At 35.3% G+C, this 21,779-nt stretch overlaps 4 protein-coding genes across 10 annotated transcripts; all 4 read left to right on the forward strand.

Moving 5' to 3' along the window:
* Positions 1-225: 225 nt before the first annotated feature.
* LOC122293986 (methyltransferase N6AMT1-like) lies at positions 226-3,129 on the forward strand. 4 transcript variants are annotated; one of them, XR_006237426.1, is made up of 4 exons: positions 226-549; positions 1,853-1,961; positions 2,053-2,862; positions 2,969-3,129. XR_006237426.1 is itself a non-coding variant. In XM_043102457.1 (3 exons), exons 2-3 carry the CDS (start codon positions 1,920-1,922, stop codon positions 2,788-2,790), a joined length of 780 nt encoding a protein of 259 aa, XP_042958391.1. In that variant the 5' UTR covers positions 226-549; positions 1,853-1,919; the 3' UTR covers positions 2,791-3,129. The 4 variants fall into 4 exon arrangements, 2 of the variants coding, with proteins under 2 accessions (XP_042958391.1, XP_042958392.1); XR_006237428.1 differs by having other exon boundaries at positions 2,053-2,853; XM_043102457.1 differs by having other exon boundaries at positions 2,053-3,129.
* A 726-nt stretch (positions 3,130-3,855) lies between these two features.
* On the forward strand, positions 3,856-8,533 carry LOC122293983. Its single transcript, XM_043102453.1, has 6 exons — positions 3,856-4,413; positions 4,790-4,966; positions 5,096-5,221; positions 6,584-6,772; positions 7,194-7,358; positions 8,053-8,533. The coding sequence occupies exons 1-6, from the start codon at positions 4,126-4,128 to the stop codon at positions 8,320-8,322; spliced, it is 1,215 nt and encodes a 404-aa protein (XP_042958387.1). The 5' UTR covers positions 3,856-4,125; the 3' UTR covers positions 8,323-8,533.
* A 3,523-nt stretch (positions 8,534-12,056) lies between these two features.
* Positions 12,057-17,117, forward strand: LOC122293984 (KH domain-containing protein At3g08620-like). Of its 3 annotated transcripts, XM_043102455.1 has the most exons (8): positions 12,057-12,515; positions 12,626-12,714; positions 13,342-13,493; positions 15,244-15,360; positions 15,526-15,642; positions 15,766-15,909; positions 16,506-16,656; positions 16,722-17,117. In XM_043102455.1, exons 1-7 carry the CDS (start codon positions 12,436-12,438, stop codon positions 16,653-16,655), a joined length of 849 nt encoding a protein of 282 aa, XP_042958389.1. In that variant the 5' UTR covers positions 12,057-12,435; the 3' UTR covers position 16,656; positions 16,722-17,117. The 3 variants fall into 3 exon arrangements, with proteins under 3 accessions (XP_042958389.1, XP_042958388.1, XP_042958390.1); XM_043102454.1 differs by having other exon boundaries at positions 12,059-12,515; positions 16,506-17,117; XM_043102456.1 differs by having other exon boundaries at positions 12,059-12,515; positions 12,630-12,714; positions 16,506-17,117.
* A 1,103-nt stretch (positions 17,118-18,220) lies between these two features.
* LOC122293433 (putative B3 domain-containing protein At5g58280) lies at positions 18,221-21,504 on the forward strand. Of its 2 annotated transcripts, none has more exons than XM_043102007.1 (8): positions 18,221-18,373; positions 18,531-18,673; positions 18,799-18,864; positions 18,972-19,067; positions 19,411-19,469; positions 19,552-19,711; positions 19,875-20,081; positions 20,858-21,504. In XM_043102007.1, exons 2-8 carry the CDS (start codon positions 18,596-18,598, stop codon positions 21,263-21,265), a joined length of 1,074 nt encoding a protein of 357 aa, XP_042957941.1. In that variant the 5' UTR covers positions 18,221-18,373; positions 18,531-18,595; the 3' UTR covers positions 21,266-21,504. The 2 variants fall into 2 exon arrangements, with proteins under 2 accessions (XP_042957941.1, XP_042957942.1); XM_043102008.1 differs by having other exon boundaries at positions 18,236-18,373; positions 18,541-18,673.
* Positions 21,505-21,779: the final 275 nt, after the last annotated feature.

The following is a 21,779-nucleotide window of genomic DNA, read 5'->3' on the forward strand; positions in this document are numbered from 1 at the left end:
GTGGCCACCGAGTAGACAATTTTATTTTTATTTTTTTCATATATTTTTTTATATCTTTAAAGATATTTTAAAAAAAAATCATAATATTATTTAAAAAATTTCTTAATCAATAAATAAATAAAAGTACCCACTATGCTGACTTTTGACTTTTTTATCCGTGGAAGCATTATCCCCATCTCTATATACACGTTATTAGAAACACCAACATAACACGTAAATCGGTACACAGCTTTTATATGTATCCGGCTACGAACTGATGTAGCACCGACCATTTCCATGCATTTTCCTGCCATGCTTCCCGAATCCCGCATTTCTAACATAAAAGCGACTTAAGCGCCGCAAGGTACAAACAACTCAGCGACCACGCAAAACATACGCGCGTAGCAGAGTCGCAGGCTCTCTCTCTCTCTCTCTCTCTCTCTCTCTCGCGCGCGCGCTTGCGAAGAGTAGATGGAACTGGGAAGGCTTCCCATCTCAGTGTGAGAGGCAAACTGGTATCGGCAGGCTATACCACTCTTTCTTCTCTCTCGTCTTCCCAGCTTGTTCGAGGTACCTCACCATTCACATCTTCCTTGATTTTCATGCCTTTGCAAGTAGAATATTTGGTCATGCTGTTCACTCCACTGACTTTGAATGGGAGCTGTTTTTGTTATAATTTCAGTCATCTCTGCGCTCATATAGATGCACCTCGCAAAGCGTTCGATTTAATTACTCATTGAGTTTCTTGATGGAAGTTTTGCTTATTGGTTCTACGTCTGATCATGATAGATTGCCATGATTTCTCCTCTCATTGATAGTCTTTAAATCTTTTATATTACGATTCGTGTTGTCTTGTTACTTCAGTTAATGTGATCGATTCCCATTGAATAATGTGGTTTTCAAAATTAGTTGGATTGAAGTATTCTAACAAGCAATTCCAGTTCCACTATCTTGTTGGCTACTAGACTGCTTCCATCCAAGCCAAAAACACTCTTTGCCTGGTTATTGTTCGAGTAAGAAATGCAATTTCTCATATGGAATTTCATTAGTAGTCTATTAAATCACAACGGTCTTTGCTTAGCTTTAGCCTGTATATGAGTGCAGGCTGATTTTTCCCTCCGACCCTTTACTAATGAGAGAAATCCCTTGCCATGATTTATTACTCTTCAATTCTTTTTCCTCTCAAACTCCTCCACTAAACCAGCTACGTTTTAAATCTTTTAATTGGTGATGTAAGTAATGGACGTGAATTGTCATTTTAAGTAATGAACTCAAATGTTTACTTCTCTGGTTGACATTAGATCCATAAAAACTGAAGGGTCTGAAGTCTGAATGAGAAAAAATATTTGGAGTGGAGCAATTTGAAATGCAAGCATTTTGAAGAGATCGCCACTTTTTGGAAAATCTGGTCTCTGTGTGTGCATGCGCATGTGTTTCCTTTGTTCCCCTCATTTGACTAAATACATATTGATATGTTAATTTGTGTCATAAATAAAAACCTATAAACTGACAAGTGACAATATATATGTACTTCACAGAAAAGTCAGATAACTTTTGTCATGATCCTTGTGCTTATGTAAACATCGTTTGAGAACTCCACGGGTAAAAGGCAATTTACGACTCAAGTAAAAAGTATGGTTTGGAAGTAACAATGCCTGGAAACTTTCTTTTCTAATTCTTGTTCAATCTGTTTCTGTTAGTCTGTGTTGATTGCTATATTGGCTTCGTTAAAGTTTGTTTTCAATATATTGCAAATGATGTGAGCACCCTACATGATTTGAATTTGCATTCTATTTGGAATTGTCACACTCAAGCATCTGTAGCTTTTGGCTTATGATAAAGCTAATATTTGAGTTTCCTCATTCGGATATAGAACGTGACAACCTAGAGCTGGAGTCAACATAAACCTCTTTCTGAAGGAAGATAAACTATGGAACAATATGAGGCAACCAAATCTCTGGCATAAACATAATATTTTCAGTGTAAACCTTGGAAAACCAGTTCTCAGTACTTCATTTATTTTTCTTTTTTCCTGTTTTATCGGTCTATTGAGCACTCTTGCAAACTTTTCAGTCATTTCAGGTCCTTTACAAGATGTTCTTCAAGATGGCCCAAATCAGCCTTGTGAGTACACATAGGGAGGTTTATGAACCATGTGACGATTCATTTGCACTGGTTGATGCACTTCTCGCAGATAGAAATAACCTGTTAGAGCATCATCCAACATTGTGCATGGAAGTGGGTTGCGGTAGTGGGTATATCATCACCTCTTTAGCTCTCATGTTGGGACAGAAGGCTGCTGGAGTTCACTATATTGCTACTGATGTCAATCCTCATGCAGTGAGAGTTACCAATGAGACCCTAGAAGCACATGGTGTTCATGCAGAGTTGCTAGCCACTGACATTGCATCAGGATTGGAGATGCGTTTGGCAGGATTGGTTGATGTAATGGTTGTGAACCCACCATATGTGCCAACACCCGAAGATGAAGTGGGTCGTGAAGGAATTGCCTCTGCTTGGGCATGTGGGGAGAATGGCCGGAGAGTTATCGATAAGATATTGCCAATTGCTGACAATCTATTGTCAGATAAGGGCTGGTTGTACATGGTCATGCTTACCGCTAACAATCCCTCAGAGATATGCCTTCAAATGAGAGAGAAGGGATACGCTGCTAGAATTGTCATCCAGAGATCAACAGAAGAAGAGTCTCTTCAAGTCATTAAATTCTGGCGGGAGTTCAATACTCAAAGTAGGTCAAAGGAAATGGCGACAGCAAACAAAACAGTTCCTGCAAGAGTCATGCAGGAATGAATCTCCAGTCTCAGAGTTTCCTAAATCTGACATTTTTAGCCATGGTAGCTGATAAAGGTGAAGGTAAAAGAAGTGTGTAACATCTTTGACCTCAGTCACATTAAGAATTATTTCTCTTTAATTTATATTATAATCGGGATTACTCAGTCAACATTAAAGAAATAAAATCCGGTTTCAGGATGAAGGGAGGGAAAGCAATTTGCCCTGGAGCCTTCATTTTAAAGAATTATGACTTGTGAGTACCGAAATGCCTTGGTTTGATTAGCTAGAGAGGGAAGTCGCTCTGAGAACGATCGTGTCTTGAAGACTGTAAAATGTAAATATATTCATTATTTTCCACTTCTTAGTCATTCATTTTTTCAAAAAGAAAAGGTTATAAACATCATTTTTTTTTACATCGTTAAAAAGAAAAGATTGTAAAATGTATACTTCCTTTATCTTTTATCTTTATTTACTTCTTTGATCTATTCTCTGATTTTTAATAATATATTTTACGAAGTTTTTTTATGCCAATCACTTAAATAAAAAGATATATATATATATATATTATAGAAGAGAGAGTAATTCTAATTTTATTAATGGTTTGGATTCAGAAATGAGATGAGATAGTTTTAGATGAAAAATAAAAGTTAAATGAAATATTATTAGAATATTATTTTTTAATATTATTACTGTTTTGAAATTTGAAAAAGTTAGAATTAAGATTTAAAAAAGTTGAATTGTTTATTATATTTTGTATAAAAATTTAAAAAGGTTGTAATGATGAGATGAGATAAAATATTTTTTAAATCCAAACTGGGACTCTTACTTTGCGATAGAATGAATACCTTTTCTAGTATAGAGCTTAGGGGGTTACAAATAAATATTTAAATATGTTAAATAAATTTATATAATTCAAGATAATAAAATATTTCCTATAAAAAAAGATAATAAAATATTTATGAAAAACAATATTTTCTTATATGGGCTAAAGAAGCCCCAATGTCCTGCCTATATCTCTACACAATCACCATGTAGATTGTTGAAGAGGTGTGGGCCATCAGGCCCAATGACAAAGACACCGACGAGGAGAGAGTTTGGTAAGATGGGTACGCCATCATTGGGCTGGCTGGCGGAAGTTGAGAGATCAGAGCCAGATGGGTACGCCATTCGTCGGCGTTGACATCTTACTCCTCTGACACACGGAGAAGGAGAGCGCTCGCGGGAATAGGCAGAAGAAGAAGAAGAAGAAGTTTGAGAAAAAGGAACTGGAAGTTGTTATTTTGTGTATAGAAGAAGCCAAGAGCCAAGAGCGGGGAGCCGGAGGGGGTTTGAAGTTTGAATCAGATCATACGGATGGCGTATAGAAGGAGGCAGCAGGGAATGGTATCGAGGCATTCGACCATTGCATTAGATGCGGATGATGATGAAGATGAAGCAGAAGAAGAAGATGGAGTAGAGGAAGCAAAACGAGGAATTCACAAACCTCAGCCTCATCGCGACTCCTCATCACTCGTCGCCAAGGCAATTAGAGCATCTTCGGCCTACCGCGACACTTCTCTCTCCTCTGCTTACGGGCACTCTTCCCGCTCTCCCAACCCAACACCCGCATCTCCTTCTCGTTCTCCCTCCGTCTCTCTCCAGGTTCTTTTCTTTCCTCTCCTCTCCTCTCCTCTTTTCTATATTGCTCGTCATGCTGAAGTGTTGGAACGGAACTGGATTTGGTTTCTTTGTGTCATATTTTTAGATGCTTTGATTTGTTTAGCAAACAATGAAGATCTAGTTCTGCCACTTCATTCTTACAAGTCTTAGCTCTTTGCTATGAGTCCGACGATTCAAGTGCCCATTTGCCATATAGATATTTCGAATACCTAACGACGACCACTCCCGTCCTCTTTCAATAAGGCTTTCTAATATGCAGTAAAGTTGCCCTTTTAGCCATTATGAGCTCCAGCGAAGTTTCCTTCCATATCAAATTGATGAGTGCGTATGTTTTTATTTATTTATTTTGCCAACATAGGATTCACAATCATATGAATATACATCAATGAAAAGTTTGAGCGAACCCAAACATGGATTTTGGGGTGTTCTGGCTAGAAAAGCTAAAGCAGTTCTTGATGATGATAGCGCACCCCAACAAATTCACACACCTGAAAGTACGAGGCCACAAGTGCCTGGTAGAGCAACAATGGGCAAGGTGAGAATTCAAGACTGTACGTCAAAATATTGTGAACAATAAAATTAATATATATATATATATGTATATAGATCTCTGTTTGTCTGTTGACCTGTAATATGCGATTTTTTATTTGTGTTCTATTTGCAGTACCAAAATCCCATTCACTCGGATGAGAGACTTCAAGACATGGAAAGCCCTAAACTACAAAAGGGGTTGGGTGCCATTGCATCTTCTCTTAATCATATTGGTGGCACCATTGGTAGTGCTTTAGAGGTTAGCTTCCGAAGGAACTCTCCAAATGCTATTGAGTTTTCAGTGCTTTATCTTTTGCTCACAATGGTGAAATTAACTGTTATAATTTTTTTAATATTTTTTGGTTGATTATGAATTTTTCTCTCTTCATGAAAAAATTCACGGTTTCCATTTTTATATATACGTTTACCCTGACTCTATACAGTTTTTTTTTTTCTTTCCAGAAAGAGGGGTGGTACCCCAAATTTTATTAATTGCCTTCACTTTCGATGAATACCATGTACAAAGAAATAACTTGGGGGTTACAAAATCCCAAACCAAGTTCTAAAACATTGATACTATACTATCAATCTATACAAAACTTTAAAATGAAAGCTTTATACACTCCTGTGCTAAACAAAACTTGTGAGAAAAGCTACTTATTTTTCAGAACTCTTTGTAGTTGGGCCATAGCTGTGGATTTTAATGGCATGGCTCTTCATGATTTTCTTGTCTCTAATGTGCCTACCTAGTTAGGGCATTAGAGTTGTGTAACTGGCTTTGCCATTCTTTGATCAATATAATTTATTTATTCATCAAAAACCAACTATAATCCAAACACACAAATGTAAGCTATTAGTAGCTGCAGTTTAAAAACAAGGCGCATACAAAATATTAAAAACTAAAATCTGTGTAAATTTTGGCAAACTTGTCAAATCCAATTTTAATTCACCCCATGCTAATCTAGGTAAGAAATAAGACAAGAAAAAAACTTCAAACAAACCTTTTGAACCAGCTTTAGCTAATTGATCAGCAACCAAATTACCTTCTCTATAGATGTGCAAGGAGAAAGATAAAGATTGACCAAATGCAATTATATCATCCCAAATTTCTAAGAAGTTCCAAGATGGAGAAGTTACATGTTTAAACCAACGTACCAACTCTGCAGAATCTGATTCAAAAATAACATCAGCAAAACCCAAGCTGCAAACAATATAACAAACCTTGTTTCAATGCCATTACTTCAGCAAACATATTTGATTCCTTTCCTAAGTGAAGAGAGAAACCAAAAACAAAACTTCCACCATCATCTCTCAAAATTCCTCCACAACCAGCAAATCCTGGATTCCCAAGAGATGAGATGTCAATATTAAACTTCATTTTTTCTACCGGGGAAAGCCTCCAATGCATTAACAAGGGACCTTTTTTTTTTTTTTTTTTTTTTACTTGTAATTGTTGTAATTGCAAAGTAAGCAAAGAGCAAGAATCCTGGACTCTTAGTACCTTTTTTGGTTTTAACAAACCATTAAAATCATGTAACCGATGATTAACATGATTTACAACTACAGTTATTTATAATTCTACCATTCTATTTTCTGTACCAATTCTCTTCCAAATTTTCAGGAGGGCATTACCATTGTGGAGAGCCGGACTGCAGATATCATTCAAGGAACTCGTAAGCATATCAGAAAAAAGCCCAGTGGTTCTGATGTACAGAATGAGGCATCAAAGATTTCTACTACATCACAACGACCCCAAATGCAACCCCAGATACAAACTGACCAAGAACTTCAGTTGAAGGCATCTCGCGACGTAAGGTGGCAACTTTGTATCACTGGTTTATGTAATAGGAATATTTTTGTGCATGAGTTTCTGTTACTGTTTTGCATTCTTTTCTAGCCTAGAAGTAATTCCACAGATTGGCTCTTCTACGGAAAATGACTGGCCTTGGTTTGTTCAGCTGACATGCAGCAATCCCTCTATATCTGTATTACGTTCTCTGTATTTGTGAGTAGAAAAGTACAGAATGATTCTAAAACCAAATGAACAATTCTACTGAAGCTGTCTGTGACTGTAATAATAGCAAAGGAGAAAGGAAGAAGGAAAAAATGGGAGTAGGGTTTTGGGATTTCAGGATTATTACCAGAATGCTGGGGGCATCCTAGATGGTTTGACATTAGTACTTGATCTTTATGATGAGATTTTTCATATCACCTTTTGGTTTACACAACAGGTTGCAATGGCAATGGCTGCGAAAGCAAAGCTTCTTCTTCGGGAGTTGAAGACTGTCAAAGCAGATCTGGCTTTTGCGAAGGAGCGATGTGCTCAGCTGGAAGAAGAAAATAAAATTCTTCGGGAGAATCGTGAAAGGGGAAGGAATCCAGAAGATGATGATTTGGTATGTACTTTCTCTCTTTATTTTATTTATTTATTTATTTTCATTTTTTTCCAAAGAACCACTTACATTTTTTGTAATTAAAAGTTGCCTCTTCATTGCTAACAATTACCATCACCTGTGAAGTCACTAGCTGAGGTGGATGCATGTGATTGCCCCCTTTTCATTTTCAAAGTAAACAATGAACATCACTACCACTCTAAGAAATTAGCAGTACTCTTCTTTCCTCTATAGTTTATATGCTGTAGTGGCACATGTATTAACATGTGTCTGCCTATGATCATTTATGGAAAAGTTGAAACTTAATTGTTGAAACAGAGAAAGGAAGGAATTGATTGCAGTTTTAGAAATGGCTCATGTTCTAATTTGAATTTTCCAGTTTTAGGCCCCATTTGAATTCGGAATGCATTTTATCTCATCTCATCATTACAACTTTATCAAATTCACACATAAAATATAATAAATAATTTAACTTTTTCAAATCCTAAAACAATAATAATATGAAAAAATAATATTCTAACAATATTTTATTCAACTTTCATCTTTTTAATTTAAAACCATCTTTCTCATCTTATCTCATCTCTGAATTCAAACCCGTCCTAGTTTCTATTTCTAATGATATGAAACATTGTGTTGAAGCAAATTCAGTACTTGCATCTAACAACTCTAAATTCTGATGCCAATGTTCCTATGCCAGATTCGGCTTCAACTTGAAACGCTTTTGGCAGAGAAGGCCAGATTGGCTCACGAAAACTCAGTTTATGCACGCGAGAATCGGTTTCTTAGGGAAGTTGTTGAATACCACCAGCTCACAATGCAGGATGTTGTATACTTAAATGAGGGCACTGAAGAGGTCACAGAAGTCTATCCCGTCACGGTTCCCTCGGGGTCAAATCTAAACTACGCTTCCTCAGCATCATCTCCACAACCACCCTCTTCATTTCCTTCTGTGCCTGTACGCAAGTGATGGAGGACAGGACATTACCCCGTGCACACCATAGCCAAACGAATGTCATCAATTGCCGACTAAAGTAGCTCTTGTAGCCTATCCCCAAGACACGATCCTTAAAAGACATTACAAATCCTTCTCATTGATTGGCAATGTCCTGTATTCTATGTTGTTAGCCAACGATTTGAAATTACCAATATATCTTTATTGCTTGTTATTGTTGTTCTTATTATTTGTGTCGGCCATCCCTATTGATAGATGTAATTTTATGTACTTCATACTGTGTTTTAAGTCTCTCTTCTCGACCACTGAAGAACTTCCCCAAAAGCTTACACTTACCTATAAATTGTATAAAGCTATACAATTATTTCTAAAATTTGTAAAATAATTAGTGATTTACCAAATAGCACATGCTCTTCTCTTTCTCTTCTCTCTTTTTGTTGTAGTGCCATTTCCTAGCTAGCCTGAATATATAATAATAATACACTAGGATAGACAAATTGACTTTTGTTTTACCACATTACAGTACAGTCCTAACATGTTTTGCAACATGTTGTGCCTCATTAATAATTGGCCTTTCCCACGGCTTGTTTTCATCCGTATATTGTTGTCCCTGTCCCATAACGTGCAATGCTGTGCACTTTTTCAAGCACAGTATCTTACAGGAATCCTATGCTCCGTGATGTTCACCCATGTCTAATGAGAGTGTTGTAGGGAAAATTACATTTCCACACAAATTTTCTACTTCCCCCAACTTTCCCATAAATCTAAGATCTTTACATTTGGATTTGAGCTCCTTTCTTTTCATGCAACATGGTACCTTCTTATACACCGTTTTATATTGGATAATTATTTGTGAGAAAATACATTTATAATTATAAATTATGCAACAGCTGTAATTATTTAAAATATATATTTATAAAATTCATATAAAAAATTAATTTTTTAATAGTAAACTCTATTCTTTTTCAAAGAGATTACGCGATGTTTACATACTTTATAATTATACATAGAATTACTCCTTATTTGTATATAGAATTAAGATAGTGATATTCTTCCATTTTCTTTATTACTGTTTTATTATATATTTATTTTTTTCTTTTTGCTATTTGAATTGGGATTAAAAATTTAAGAATATGACTTTCTTGAATAATATAAAAGAAAATAAATTTAATTTGTCAATATAATCTTGTAAATTAACTCAAAATAAATTCAATTTTATAAAACTTAACTCAAAAAGTAAAAAAAAAAATTCAAGTTTTATAAAATTAAATTTATTTTTATTTAAATTACATGATTACGTTAATTAATTGAATTTATTTAGTTAAGATTATGCAAGAAGGTCATGTTCTAATATTTTAAATCCAGAGTCAAAGAATAAAATATAAAGAAAAATAATTGAATAATAAAATAATAATAAATGAGATGTAAGGATATTATTACCATGAACAAGAAATGTTCTCTATAGCTACTGACTCGAGATCCAAATTAAAGTGTAATTTTTTTTAAATGTTTTTCATGTATTTTTAAAATACTCTTAAATATTTAAAAAATAAATAAATTCACAATATCAATAAAAAAAAATACTCATTTTATTAGTAAGAGCTAGTTTAGATTTAGAAAGTGTTTTATTTTATCTCATCTCATTATTATAATTTTTTTATATTCTCACATAAAATATAATAAATAATTCAACTTTTTAAATTTTAAAATAATAATAATATTAAAAAATAATATTTTAAAAATATTTTATTTAATTTTTAACTTTTATTTAAAATCTTCTAAACTTATTTAAGAATCGAAACAAGCTTTAAATAAAAATAAAAAAGTGTGAGAACAAATGCTGGCGAGCATTATCGAGATCCCTAACATTTCTCACCAAGAAAAACAGTCCACCTCTCGAGGTAGGATTTTTAGGTGGGAAGACCGATGCATAGTTTGGTGTAGCAGTGGTTTCATTGGTTTACAGCAGATCCGAGTAATTATTGAGAAAAATGTTAAGTAGTCATGTATAATTTAAATTACTTTTACCTTCTCACGTACTTGTTTGATTATTGAAATACATTTTAAATCTTGTAAATACACTTTTTTAAAATATAATATCCATTTCTCATCATTAAAACATACATATATAGTGATCTTTTCTATCCTCCAATGTTTGGATATTTCCTGCATTTTCTATCCCATTTTCCTACCCTTAAAGGTTAGCAAGGCATGTTGGCATCAGAGTGGAATATGAAGAAGAAAAAGTGAAAGATTATCAGGAAAAAAGAAAAAGGAAAACCAAAAAAAAAAAGAGGATTATAAGGATGACTTAAATGAATGCCACCAAAATACTTGGTGGAGATGGGGGTCGTCTAGCCCACGAGTTCCAGCCTTTGGTGGACTAGTGGTCCGTCTGGAGCTTCAAATTCAAATCACGTGCACCCACCAACACCAATCACTTGCTTGATTTCGGAATAGAACATGATTATCCAAAGTTGTTTAAAGTTTCAATTGGGATGAGATTCTGTGACAGTTTTCCTTTTTTAATCTCAGATTTAGATAAAGAGGTTTTCGCAAATAATGTAGGATTCAATTGTATATATATATATATATATTTTTTTTTTTAACTTTCTAAATTTTAATTTTGAATCCTTCGTGATCAATCTTAAATAGATCGATTGCATGTAGAACACGTCTCACATCAATATATATGAGGCACATTTTTCATATCGAGCTAATTTAATTTCTATCAGAATAAGATATGGTCTATAATTTAAATATATTGGATATGAAACACGTGTCTCACATTTAGTGAGAGTGTGATTATTGTTGAAATTTAGCCCATTCTAAAATCTATAATATAGGCCCCTTGAATATGAAACGTGTGTCCAATATCAACACATATGAGACATATATCTCACATCAAAGAGTTAGGGGTGTCAAATCGTGTTAACGGGTCGTGTTCGTGTCGTGTCAAAATATGTATATTTTATACTATATAGCTCAACCCTAACCCAACCCGTTAAGCCTATCGTGTCAAAATCTCACTCTAACACGACCCATTAACATAACGGATCGTGTCGTGTTAACCTGTTTTAACCCATTAGTAAATATTACGAAATAGGTTAACACGACACAATACGACCCGTTTCAAACTGTTTATGTAAATAAGTCCGAAATTAACCAGTTTGACCTAATTAAATTTAACATAATTTTATATAAATTTAAAAATCACAATATTTATCAAAATTATAAAGTTAAATACAAGTCCAAAATTACAATCAAAACAATAAAAATATCGATATTGAAATTCTAACAATTTTACTTTTAGGTATAAAGATATAATTGTAATTTTAATTTTCTTAACGTGTCATAACGGGTTGACCCGTTATTAACTCGTTAAGCAATCGTGTCTTAACGGGTCAATCCATTTTGACCCGAATTCATTAAGACTAAATTCTAATCTATTATTATTGTGTCGTGTTTATATTAAATTAACAAATCGTATAACATATTACCACCCCTACAAAGAGTTGAACTTCTTTTCTTCAAAAAAAAAAAAATGAGAGGATATTTACCTTAATCCTCTTCATCCATTTGCAATTTTATATTCAAAGGTTTTCGTAGCTGGGGTCGGTCAGTAGTACAAGAGGCGGCCCCACATTGCATGGCGTCGTTCGTATTTTACCATGATTGAAGGCCTTTATTCCACGCGCTCTGTAGAGGAGAGAGTGCACACAATCATTATTAGGTATCAAGAGCTGTTGCTGTTGCTGTCAGTGTCAGGGTGTCAATCCAAGATGTTACACCCAGAAAGCCCTCTCTGCCTTCTGCGCTCGCAACGCAAATAACTTCTCTTTCTTTTTTCAGCTTCCCATATAACATCCATGGAAAACTCTCAACAAATTGAGCCCAACACAACACCCTCAAAACCCTCCTCTATTTAGGACCGACCCTACAGTCGAGAAATTTTACAAGCCTAAAGATAAAAGGAACAATCTTTAGTCTTTTCCTACCTTGTCTCTTCTTCCCCACCATTTACTATCTCAGAGTGGTTTGCTTCCCCAAACTTTGCTTTCTTCTCCTCTCTGTAGCCAAAGATTTATTTCTTTCTTCCGTTTGGAGTGCATATATTGTGGAAGATTCATGTCAGGTCTATACGCGCAGAATTTCTCCCCTGCAAGAACTCTATCTTCGCATGTAAGAAGCAACCCGGATGTCGACAGGTAAGCAATCAATTCCAAAACTTGATAAGAATTTTGACCTTCATGTCCACCCTCCAAAATCTTTTCTATTATCTCTGGATATTTTGGTTATATGTCGTCGTCTTTTCTAGTCAGTACTTGACTGAGTTGTTGTCGGAGCACCAGAAACTTGGACCCTTCATGCAAGTCCTTCCTATCTGTAGTCGGCTCTTGAATCAAGGTTGGCTTTCTGGATCTGTATTTATATCTTCCTTTTCCCGTAGTTGAAATTGAATTCCATGATCCGTCTTGGCCAGTTTTGTAAACATCCATCGTATTTAACATATTTGTTAGGACACCCTTGAACCATGTTATCTATAGAATGCTTGAAACAGATACAGGAGGTTTACATATTATTCTACTTGTTTTACTTACAAAAAAACATATTATTCTACTTGTTTAATGCGGAGGACATGGTTTCTGCAGATTAATAACTGATAAAATTCTTGTAATATTAGTAATAGAAGGAAAAGAAAGTAAAATGCTATCTTATTTTCTTAGAGATGGAAACCAAAGTGCAGGTCTGTTGCTCTGCTCACCTTTGGCAATGTTGTCTACCACATCTTTAAAATGGGAATGAGAAACAAATGTGGTGTCTCTCCTCAAATTGATGAAAGATCATTTTTGTTAATGGTCTACATCAGTTTGATTGTTATATTTGGCAATCTGTAGTCAATTGTTATGATTCTATTATTTCCTCTTCTGTTATAATTGTATGAAATTTGTGACAAATATTTCCACTGTGGTGATTTGTATTCTACACATGAAAAAGTAAAACCTACCATTTCTGTACTCTTTTATGTAACAGAGATCATGCGGGTTTCTGGAATGATTCCCAATCATGGGTATAATGACCTTGACAGACTGCAGCGTGGAAGCCCTAGCCATATGGCTTCATCTGATATAATGCCAAATAGTAGACTAATGGGTTTCAGTGCTTGGAATGGCCTGCCACACGAAGTAAGAATTTGCAATTGTGTCATTTATTAATACATCCTCTTTCTGTTTGCTTTCCCTGAATATGGTCAATTCTGTATAGGCCCGTGTATTATTTTTTGTGCCATGCGTAGAACCATGCCATGCTTGGAATATGAAAGAAAAATATGTATAAAGGGCGGTATACTAGCTATCCGTACAAGTATAACAAAAATGTCAATGTTTTGCACTTCTTGATTCCAACCAGTCGTGTTGGGATATAAACTAGATAGTGCATGGATCACAAGATCACTTGGCTTGATGTTTCTGCTTCCTTTCATCAACCAAATTTGATTATTGGCTCATACAAGAGCTAACTTTTTCTGGTCAATCTTCGTTTAGCTCAAAGTATCAGTTATTTTCTTGCTTGGAAATTCAAGAATTTCTGGTTTTCAGCCATTTATTGAGCACATCAAGCTTGAAGGTCACAACAAGTTATTGCCAATAGTTCTTTTGTTTCAGTTGTGTCCTTTTAAGGTTTGCAGTTTTCATTATGTTTCCTGCTCCTAGCAGCTTTGTTTATCGTATGAGACTTTCGTAATCCCATGATGCTCCCAGCCACTACCCCACCCCCCGCACGTTCCTGCATTCACCCCCTCTTCCGGTCAATGTTGAAACATTAAGGGGATACTTGGGGAATGAGATGAGATGAGAATTTTGTGAATATTAGTGAAATGGTTTGTGAATAGTAGTGAAATGGTTTGAATTACGATGTTTTATTAGGTTTTGGGAAAGAAGAGAGAAAAAGTTGAATAAAAATGTTATAAAAATTAAAATATTGTCAGAATATAATTTTTTAGTATTGTTTTTGTTTGGAAGTTTGAGAAAGTTGTAATGATTAGATAATGATTAAATGAAAAAGTTGAAGATTTGAAATTAAAAAATGTTTATGTTTGAGTGATGTTTGGGAAGGAAATTATGAGAAATTATGAGATGAGACGAGACGAAACCACTCTATTCCCAAACAACCCCTAAGTTTACAAGATGCTGTATTCTCTGTTCTTAGGACGTGCATGTAATAAGGGGTTGTTAGGGATGGGACCAGGGGCTAGGTGTGCTGAGGTTATGATGAAGGAAAAAAGATACATGGGGGTTTTGTCATTCTTTCACTAACTTCCTTTCAAAAAATTACCTTCCAGACTGGGACTTTTTTCCAAGCTTCATCTTTGGGGGTTGTGAAGTTGAATTTCATTGAATCCAATGCATGGGGAATTGCTTATGTGAGAAGCTTTAGATAATTTAGCTAGAAGACAGTATCTGGTTAGTACTCGAACACAGCATTTGATAATTTAACAAGAAGGGAAAAAATCTCAACAAATCCCATGAAATGTTGAAAGACATCCTAAGGATTTTGAAGGTTTGGCTTATGATGGGGATTGAATGAAAGTGCATGTGGTACTTTATACCAATCTATCATCAAATTCCTTATTGGATGGCAAAAAGTGATTATCAATTTCTAGCTTTGTAACATGTTTATGTTTTCCTTTCTATTGGCTGTGCCTACTCCCCCATTAACTCCCAACAGCACATAAGTTGGATATTGTATTTTAAAATTACCTGCCCCCTGTTCCTTAATTTAGTTAATGTTCATCACTCAGAGTAACTAGAACGTCGATTCTCTGCTTTGTTCAAATGCTATTGTTCCTGTACTTAGTTTTTCCATGCTTTCTGCATTTTCTGAACTCATTGTCATTTTTTATATATAATACTAATAGGTTAGTTCTTGATGAAACAGAGATTAGGCGGACCACAAGGACTGAATATGGACTGGAAAGCAGCACCAGCTAGCCCAAGCTCCTATATCGTCAAGAGGGTTTTGCGATTAGAGATTCCTATGGATAGCTATCCAAATGTAAGCAACATGGACAATGTGTGGATGCATCATGTAACATTGATGCCTCAATTCCTACATTTCTATTGAATGCTTTGAAAGTTAGGAAAATATCTGTATACATGTTCCCTGGATGCTTCTGACATGTTATAAGCTTAAGGGTACTAACATTACACTTCATTTCAGTACAACTTTGTTGGCCGGCTGCTGGGCCCTAGAGGCAATTCACTAAAGCGGGTGGAAACATCTACAGGTTGCCGTGTGTTTATTCGTGGAAAAGGTTCAATAAAAGATCCTGAGAAGGTACTACTTTTACTTCGGCTCATTTAGTGGAGATATCCTTTTAGACGATTTCCATGTTTATCCCACCATATATCTATTCATAGTTCTCTCATTAATTGTTGCCTTTGCTTTTCTATTCTCAAGGAGGAGTCATTAAGGGGAAGACCAGGCTATGAGCATCTGAATGAGCCGCTGCACATTTTAATCGAGGCTGAATTACCCGCTAGTGTCATTGATATACGGTTGAGACAAGCACAAGAAATCTTAGAGGAACTTCTCAAACCTGTGGTATCATTATTAATTCTCATTTCTTCTTTTAGAGTCTTCAAATACAACGAAATCATGCTCCTTTTATCATAGCAAATTTTTGTTGTTGTTGTTTGCACATGGTCCATCTGATAGTGTTGGGTGATAGAGGAGTAATATTACTAATAAAAAAGAGAAACACATTGATTGTGAGACTGTCAGCATTATGCGGAAATGTTCCTACTCTTCTACCATCATATGGAATTGAGGATATCTGAACTTAGGTCATTACTACTGACTTTTGGAATATCACAATGTTGTAATTTCTCCTTTGAAGGTCTTGTGCAATGTTAGTTTCCACTAACAGTGTACTTGCTTTCACTGTTCAGTTGTGTGTTTACTCATTCTATTAAATATTCCACACTATTAATCAATCAAGTTTTATCTTCCTCCCAATATGGTATAATATTTAGCCTGTCCACAATTTTGTTGTATGAGGTATCCTTTAAATTGGCATGTTCTGGATAAAGAAAGGAATAATTCTTACTCATGCCTTAATGCGTCATTTGTAAAGAGTCCTTGCACTGCATAATTACCATTCCCTTATGAGATGCTTGGACTTCATTTTTGGTGTGCAGGATGAGTCGCAGGATTTTTATAAGACGCAACAGTTGAGGGAACTGGCTGTGCTAAATTCCAATTTTAGAGAGGAGAGCTCTCAACCAAGCGGGAGCATCTCTCCATTCACTTCCAGTGGAATGAAAAGGGCCAAAACTGGTCAATATTGATGTAACGAGCTTAACCATCTATTATGTTTCTCTAGTACACAGTTTGAAGAACTCTTGCCATTTCAGGGCCCTGGTTGCATCTCAGTTCTGTATAGCCAAAAGAGAGGGCCTTGCTGATATTTCTGAAGCGTGAAGACGGGTATTTTCCAGTTATACAATCTTTAACAGGGGAGATAAGAGGGAAATTCTTTTTACTTTGTCATTGTTGTTGCTTGCACTTGTAATAGGAAACTTGAAGGTTGACCTGTTTATATCTAACAAACCTGGACTGTATCGCCCATATCAGTGGTGCAATATGTGATCTTTTGGGGAGTTGAGGTTTTCTGATTGATTATGGCAAAAAATAGATAAGCGTTCAATTTAGTGAGTCCAGTGACATACTACTACGTGAACTTCACCGGATTTGGGATAATAGTTTATATGGTGGACTATATATAATAGTTTATGAGCAAGGTGGACTAACTTGAACATCTTTGGAAAGCAACTCAGCAAAGACAGACATTTTGGCTTTGAATTAAATTGCGATCCAAAAACCCGATGTTGCAATCTGTGTCCTTCAGATTGCATGCAGGAATGCCATCTTTGCCATCTTTGCATGATATTGACAATGATACGTTATTTTATGTGAGCATTAAAGCCCGACTTCAAACCTACAATAGCTTACAACTCATAACTGACATAACATCAGTGACAGGAGAGAAACTATGAACGATTAAGCAGGACTAGTGGAGGGAACACAATCTGACCTTAGGCCCTTACCTGATAATAAACTTGGGCAAAGCAGCAAAGCAACTCATCCTAAAATTCAATCTATCTATATTATGTGAAAAGGAGAGAGGAGACATGCAAGGCACCACTCAATAAAGCAAGCAAGCACATTACATGAGTGTTTTATCTTCTCCTCACCTTTTTCCTAGTCTTCTTCTGTGAACTTTGCAATTTCTCATTTATAATGTATCTATTCCCCCTAACTTATGGCCCAAATGACCTACTATTGACTACTACTTTTGAAAAATGCTTTGACACCTAGAATAATTTTTATTACAATGCAAGTAGAATTTGATGACTACTTATTGTTATAAAAAAAGTGCTACAATTATAAAGAGATCTTATAAAAAAAACTCATAAATTGATTGAATTTATAAGATACGTTAGATCTACTTTAAAATTAAAATAGTTTTCTAATTTAACATATCACGCTAAACTTAATTTATAAATTTATTTTTATGAAAACCTTATATAAATTGATCGTTTCTCAAAAATATGAAAAAATCTTAACTTCAAATCTTTTCATTTCTTTCCTTTTTGTTTAAAAAATAACAAACAACTTTTGGAAATCTACTTTTAGAAAGAACAAAGGAAAAAAATGGATTTTAGATTTATTTACACGTAAATATTTATAAACTTTTAAATTTGATTTGGATAATGAGTTGAGTTGAGATGAGATGAAAATGTTAAATTATTTATTATATTTTTATTATAATTTTAAAAAAATTATAATAATCAAATTAAATAAATTGAGGCCATTTCACAATGAGTAATACAAACAGTAAAAATAATAGAAGAGGCAGCAGTAAAGAGTGAGACAAACATTCGAAAATTCAAACGGGCGCCCTTCTCTAGAGAAGCAAAGAGCTCAAAGGCTCAAACGGCTCTTTTTCACCACACAAACTCTCTCTCTCTCTTGCTTCCTTTGTAGGGTCGATCGAATATTCCAGGTGAGTTTTCTTTGAAGTTGGTTTGAGTGGATTACTGCATACTTGAATGTATTTCAGAAATGTTCTCTTACACTATTGTTCTGTTCTTTTTGTGTTTAAGAAGTGATTTTTTATCTGCTTTTCCATTTAATCTCTCATTTTGCATCCGGTCACCAAGGATTCCGAAGACAAAATACCATTCAAAAGGTCTGGCTTTTCTGAACCGCTCGCTAGCTACCAAACATGGCAAAGGGTCGCATCTCTAACACGTACGAAGCAGCTCGCAACCAACAAGTTGAACTCAACAAAAAGAAATTTCAGGTCTTTTTAGCTACATTAACTCTTGATGCCCACACTCTAATCTAGTACCGATCATTTATTGAAAAAAAAAAAAACTATCACATTGTTGTCAATAAAATTTGCATTTAATTTGTGTTTTTCTGAAGGATTTGGGAATTTTAAAGACGTCAAAAAGTTTGGCTGCCCTATCAAATTCCGAGAAAAAGTCCAAGGTAAAGCTGATTTTTCTTCCTCTGTTCAGTCATATGCATATTTGGCAAGAATCACAAGATCGAATCACCGGTTGGCTGACATTGATGTATCACTTTCTTATGCGCAGCAACATTCTCCAAAACCCAAATCGAAGACTACTTGTGTATCTGAACCAAGACGCTCCACCCGTGCACGTAACCCAGTTCCTTCATATCGTGATGATGTAAGTAATCATATCGGGGCAGCAGATGGAAGGACGAAATAGTGGGTAAAATTTGGTTTTACAATGTTAAAGACATACTTATTTTTGCGTAGGTAAATTCTTAAGGGGTTGGGATTGTTAAAGACATGCTTCGATACAACTATTGCTAAAGAATTGTATTCTGTGATGAAACATTAGACATGGTAATGGGCTTTATGAGGGGGAAACACCATCTAAAAACTTCAAGTGCTGCTTCACATGCACCACTTTTTTTATTAATCCTTTCTCTTAGATTATTGGATTTTGTATATCTTAGTCTACTCTGACATGTGAATAAGTTAAGGTTCTTTGGCTGCCATTACAGGTTGGTATAGAGCTTCTACCTTTGCGCAAGAGGTCAAGGGTGTCAAATTCATGGGGAAGGTGGATTTCGTTATTTTTGGAGAACTAGTCTTACTTTCATACATTCCTTTAAAAATGCTGGAATAATGTTGTGCTATTTCAGCTATCTTGCAAGGCCATTGGATGAAGTCAGGGAAGCTTCTCAAGAAGAAAGAGATTGTGCCTTTGAGGCCGCACTGGATCTCCAAAGCAAGCTAGACTCTGGAAGTCCATCTTTCGTCAAATCAATGGTCCGGTCTCATGTTTATAGCTGTTTTTGGTTGGTATGTGGCGATTGAGGCTGTTAATGGTCTTCTTATCTTAATTATGCTTTATCTAATTTATATGCAACATATGCAAGGAAGGGTTCTATGTAGCTTTTGAAGCTAACTTCTTGATAGTTCAGTGGATATGTAGTTGAACTGTATATTTTACTTTTATTACTAGGGCCTTCCTTCAAAATTCTGTGAGGATCATCTTCCAAAAACATTGTTGGATATGGTATTAGTGGATGAAAATGGTGTGGAATTCGATGCTACATACATTGGCAAAAGGACTGGGCTTAGTGGTGGCTGGAGAGCATTTGCACTGGACCATAAGCTGGATGATGGTGATGCACTGGTATTTGAATTGTTTGAGCCAACGAGATTTAAGGTAGGCCTAAAAACCAGTGAGGTTAATCTTGTAAGAGTGGTGTGCTTGTATTTTACAATCATTATCGGATTTGAGTGTCTACGTAACTGTACAAAGCACATTAATCTGATAGTAGCATGTCACGCAAATTGAGTTATAGCATATATGTTTTAGGCTTTTACCTGCCAGGAAAAATTCTACCCACTACATAAATCTTCTATGTTGGCTTGCAATACGAACATATGTACTCGTGTATGTGCACATATATTATACAAAAATACTGTTATTGGTGTGCACTCCCATTCTATCCTCTGGTTGTGATAGCCAAGACCACTGCAGAATTATTCTTGAATCCCTACAGGCTTCAAATTTCCATATAGACTTGTTTTAGGCAGGCCAGAATTTCAGCCTGAGTTTGTGGTTTTGCAGTATCTGGTTTAATATTTCTCTTTTTCTTGCCATGTCATGTAATTAGGTCGATCCAATAACTTGTTTGATCCCAATTTTTTTAGCTGCACACTATTGTCTTGCTGTACACAATTTCTGCATTATAATATGTGAACTATGTTGTTTCAGCTTCTTGGTTGCTATCTTGACTTAAAAGCTTTTCTGAATTACTGAATGTAAAGTCGGCATTCCCATTTCTGTATTTTATTCATTTTATAGTTTCAAGTACACAAAATTATGATGTGTAAAGGCGAAGACAACATCAGTCTGTGCATTTATTATGAAATTGTTCCGGTTTTGTTTTTTCTTTTGGTTTCTTGATCTAAAAATATATTGTAAAACCACTGCAGATATACATAGTTAAAGCATTTCCGGTTTCAGTTCAAGAGCAAAGTGAGGACATAACGAACAAAGAAGATATTCCAGCTGTTCAAACAACATCCAAGACAGGCACGAAGCGTAACTTGCAACCAAGCCGGACACAACCGTCAAGGAAAGCTGTGGTAAATGCAAATGATGACTTGGCACATCTTCAAAAGCTTCAACCAGAGAGTGAAACAAATAGCGAAGACAAGTCACGAGATGAAAATCTACTTAAAAAGAATGGGTTAGGTTCTCAAAAAATTCAAAAGAAAGGTAAATCACCAGGGAGTAGTGAAATCAAGAAGCATGAAATAGTTGAGAACACTGATAGATGTGCTTCTGGGAGAACTAGAAAGAAACCTGCCCCAAAGCTTTTAAGAAAGAAAGTATATTAATTAGGAGAGAAACAAGGCTTCATTGTCTTCTTCTGCTATGCAATCTCAGAAAGTTTAATGGGTCAGGAGATTATCATGCAAACGAAAAGAAAATTTGGCTATTTCGTTTTGCTTTGTAATGCCTTCATGATATCTGAGCTCTTTGACTCTTGTAAACCTTTTGACCTCCTAGACTTCTGAAAGTTGACAAGTAATGTTAATACTAATGGAATCTTGTTCCAGTGAATGTTGTTTGAAAATGTGGTTATTTCGTAATTGACCGTTCACAGACATTGATAATATTAGTGGATGTGTCTGCTTTTATGGCTTAATGCTGGACAGGTCGTCTTTTCCTTGGATGGGGGAAGGGTAGGGCAAATCTTAATCGAGTGGAGATATATGGCTGTCCGTTTAATACAGGCATATATATATATATATTAGAGTTCACTCAGCAACTGAAGGTTGGAAAATAGAACAGCTGCTCTTTTGAACTAGAAATTCCACAGATCACAGCTTTAGAAAGAACATCATGCAT

Source organism: Carya illinoinensis, chromosome 14, assembly GCF_018687715.1.
Source record: "Carya illinoinensis cultivar Pawnee chromosome 14, C.illinoinensisPawnee_v1, whole genome shotgun sequence".
Lineage (NCBI taxonomy): Eukaryota > Viridiplantae > Streptophyta > Magnoliopsida > Fagales > Juglandaceae > Carya > Carya illinoinensis.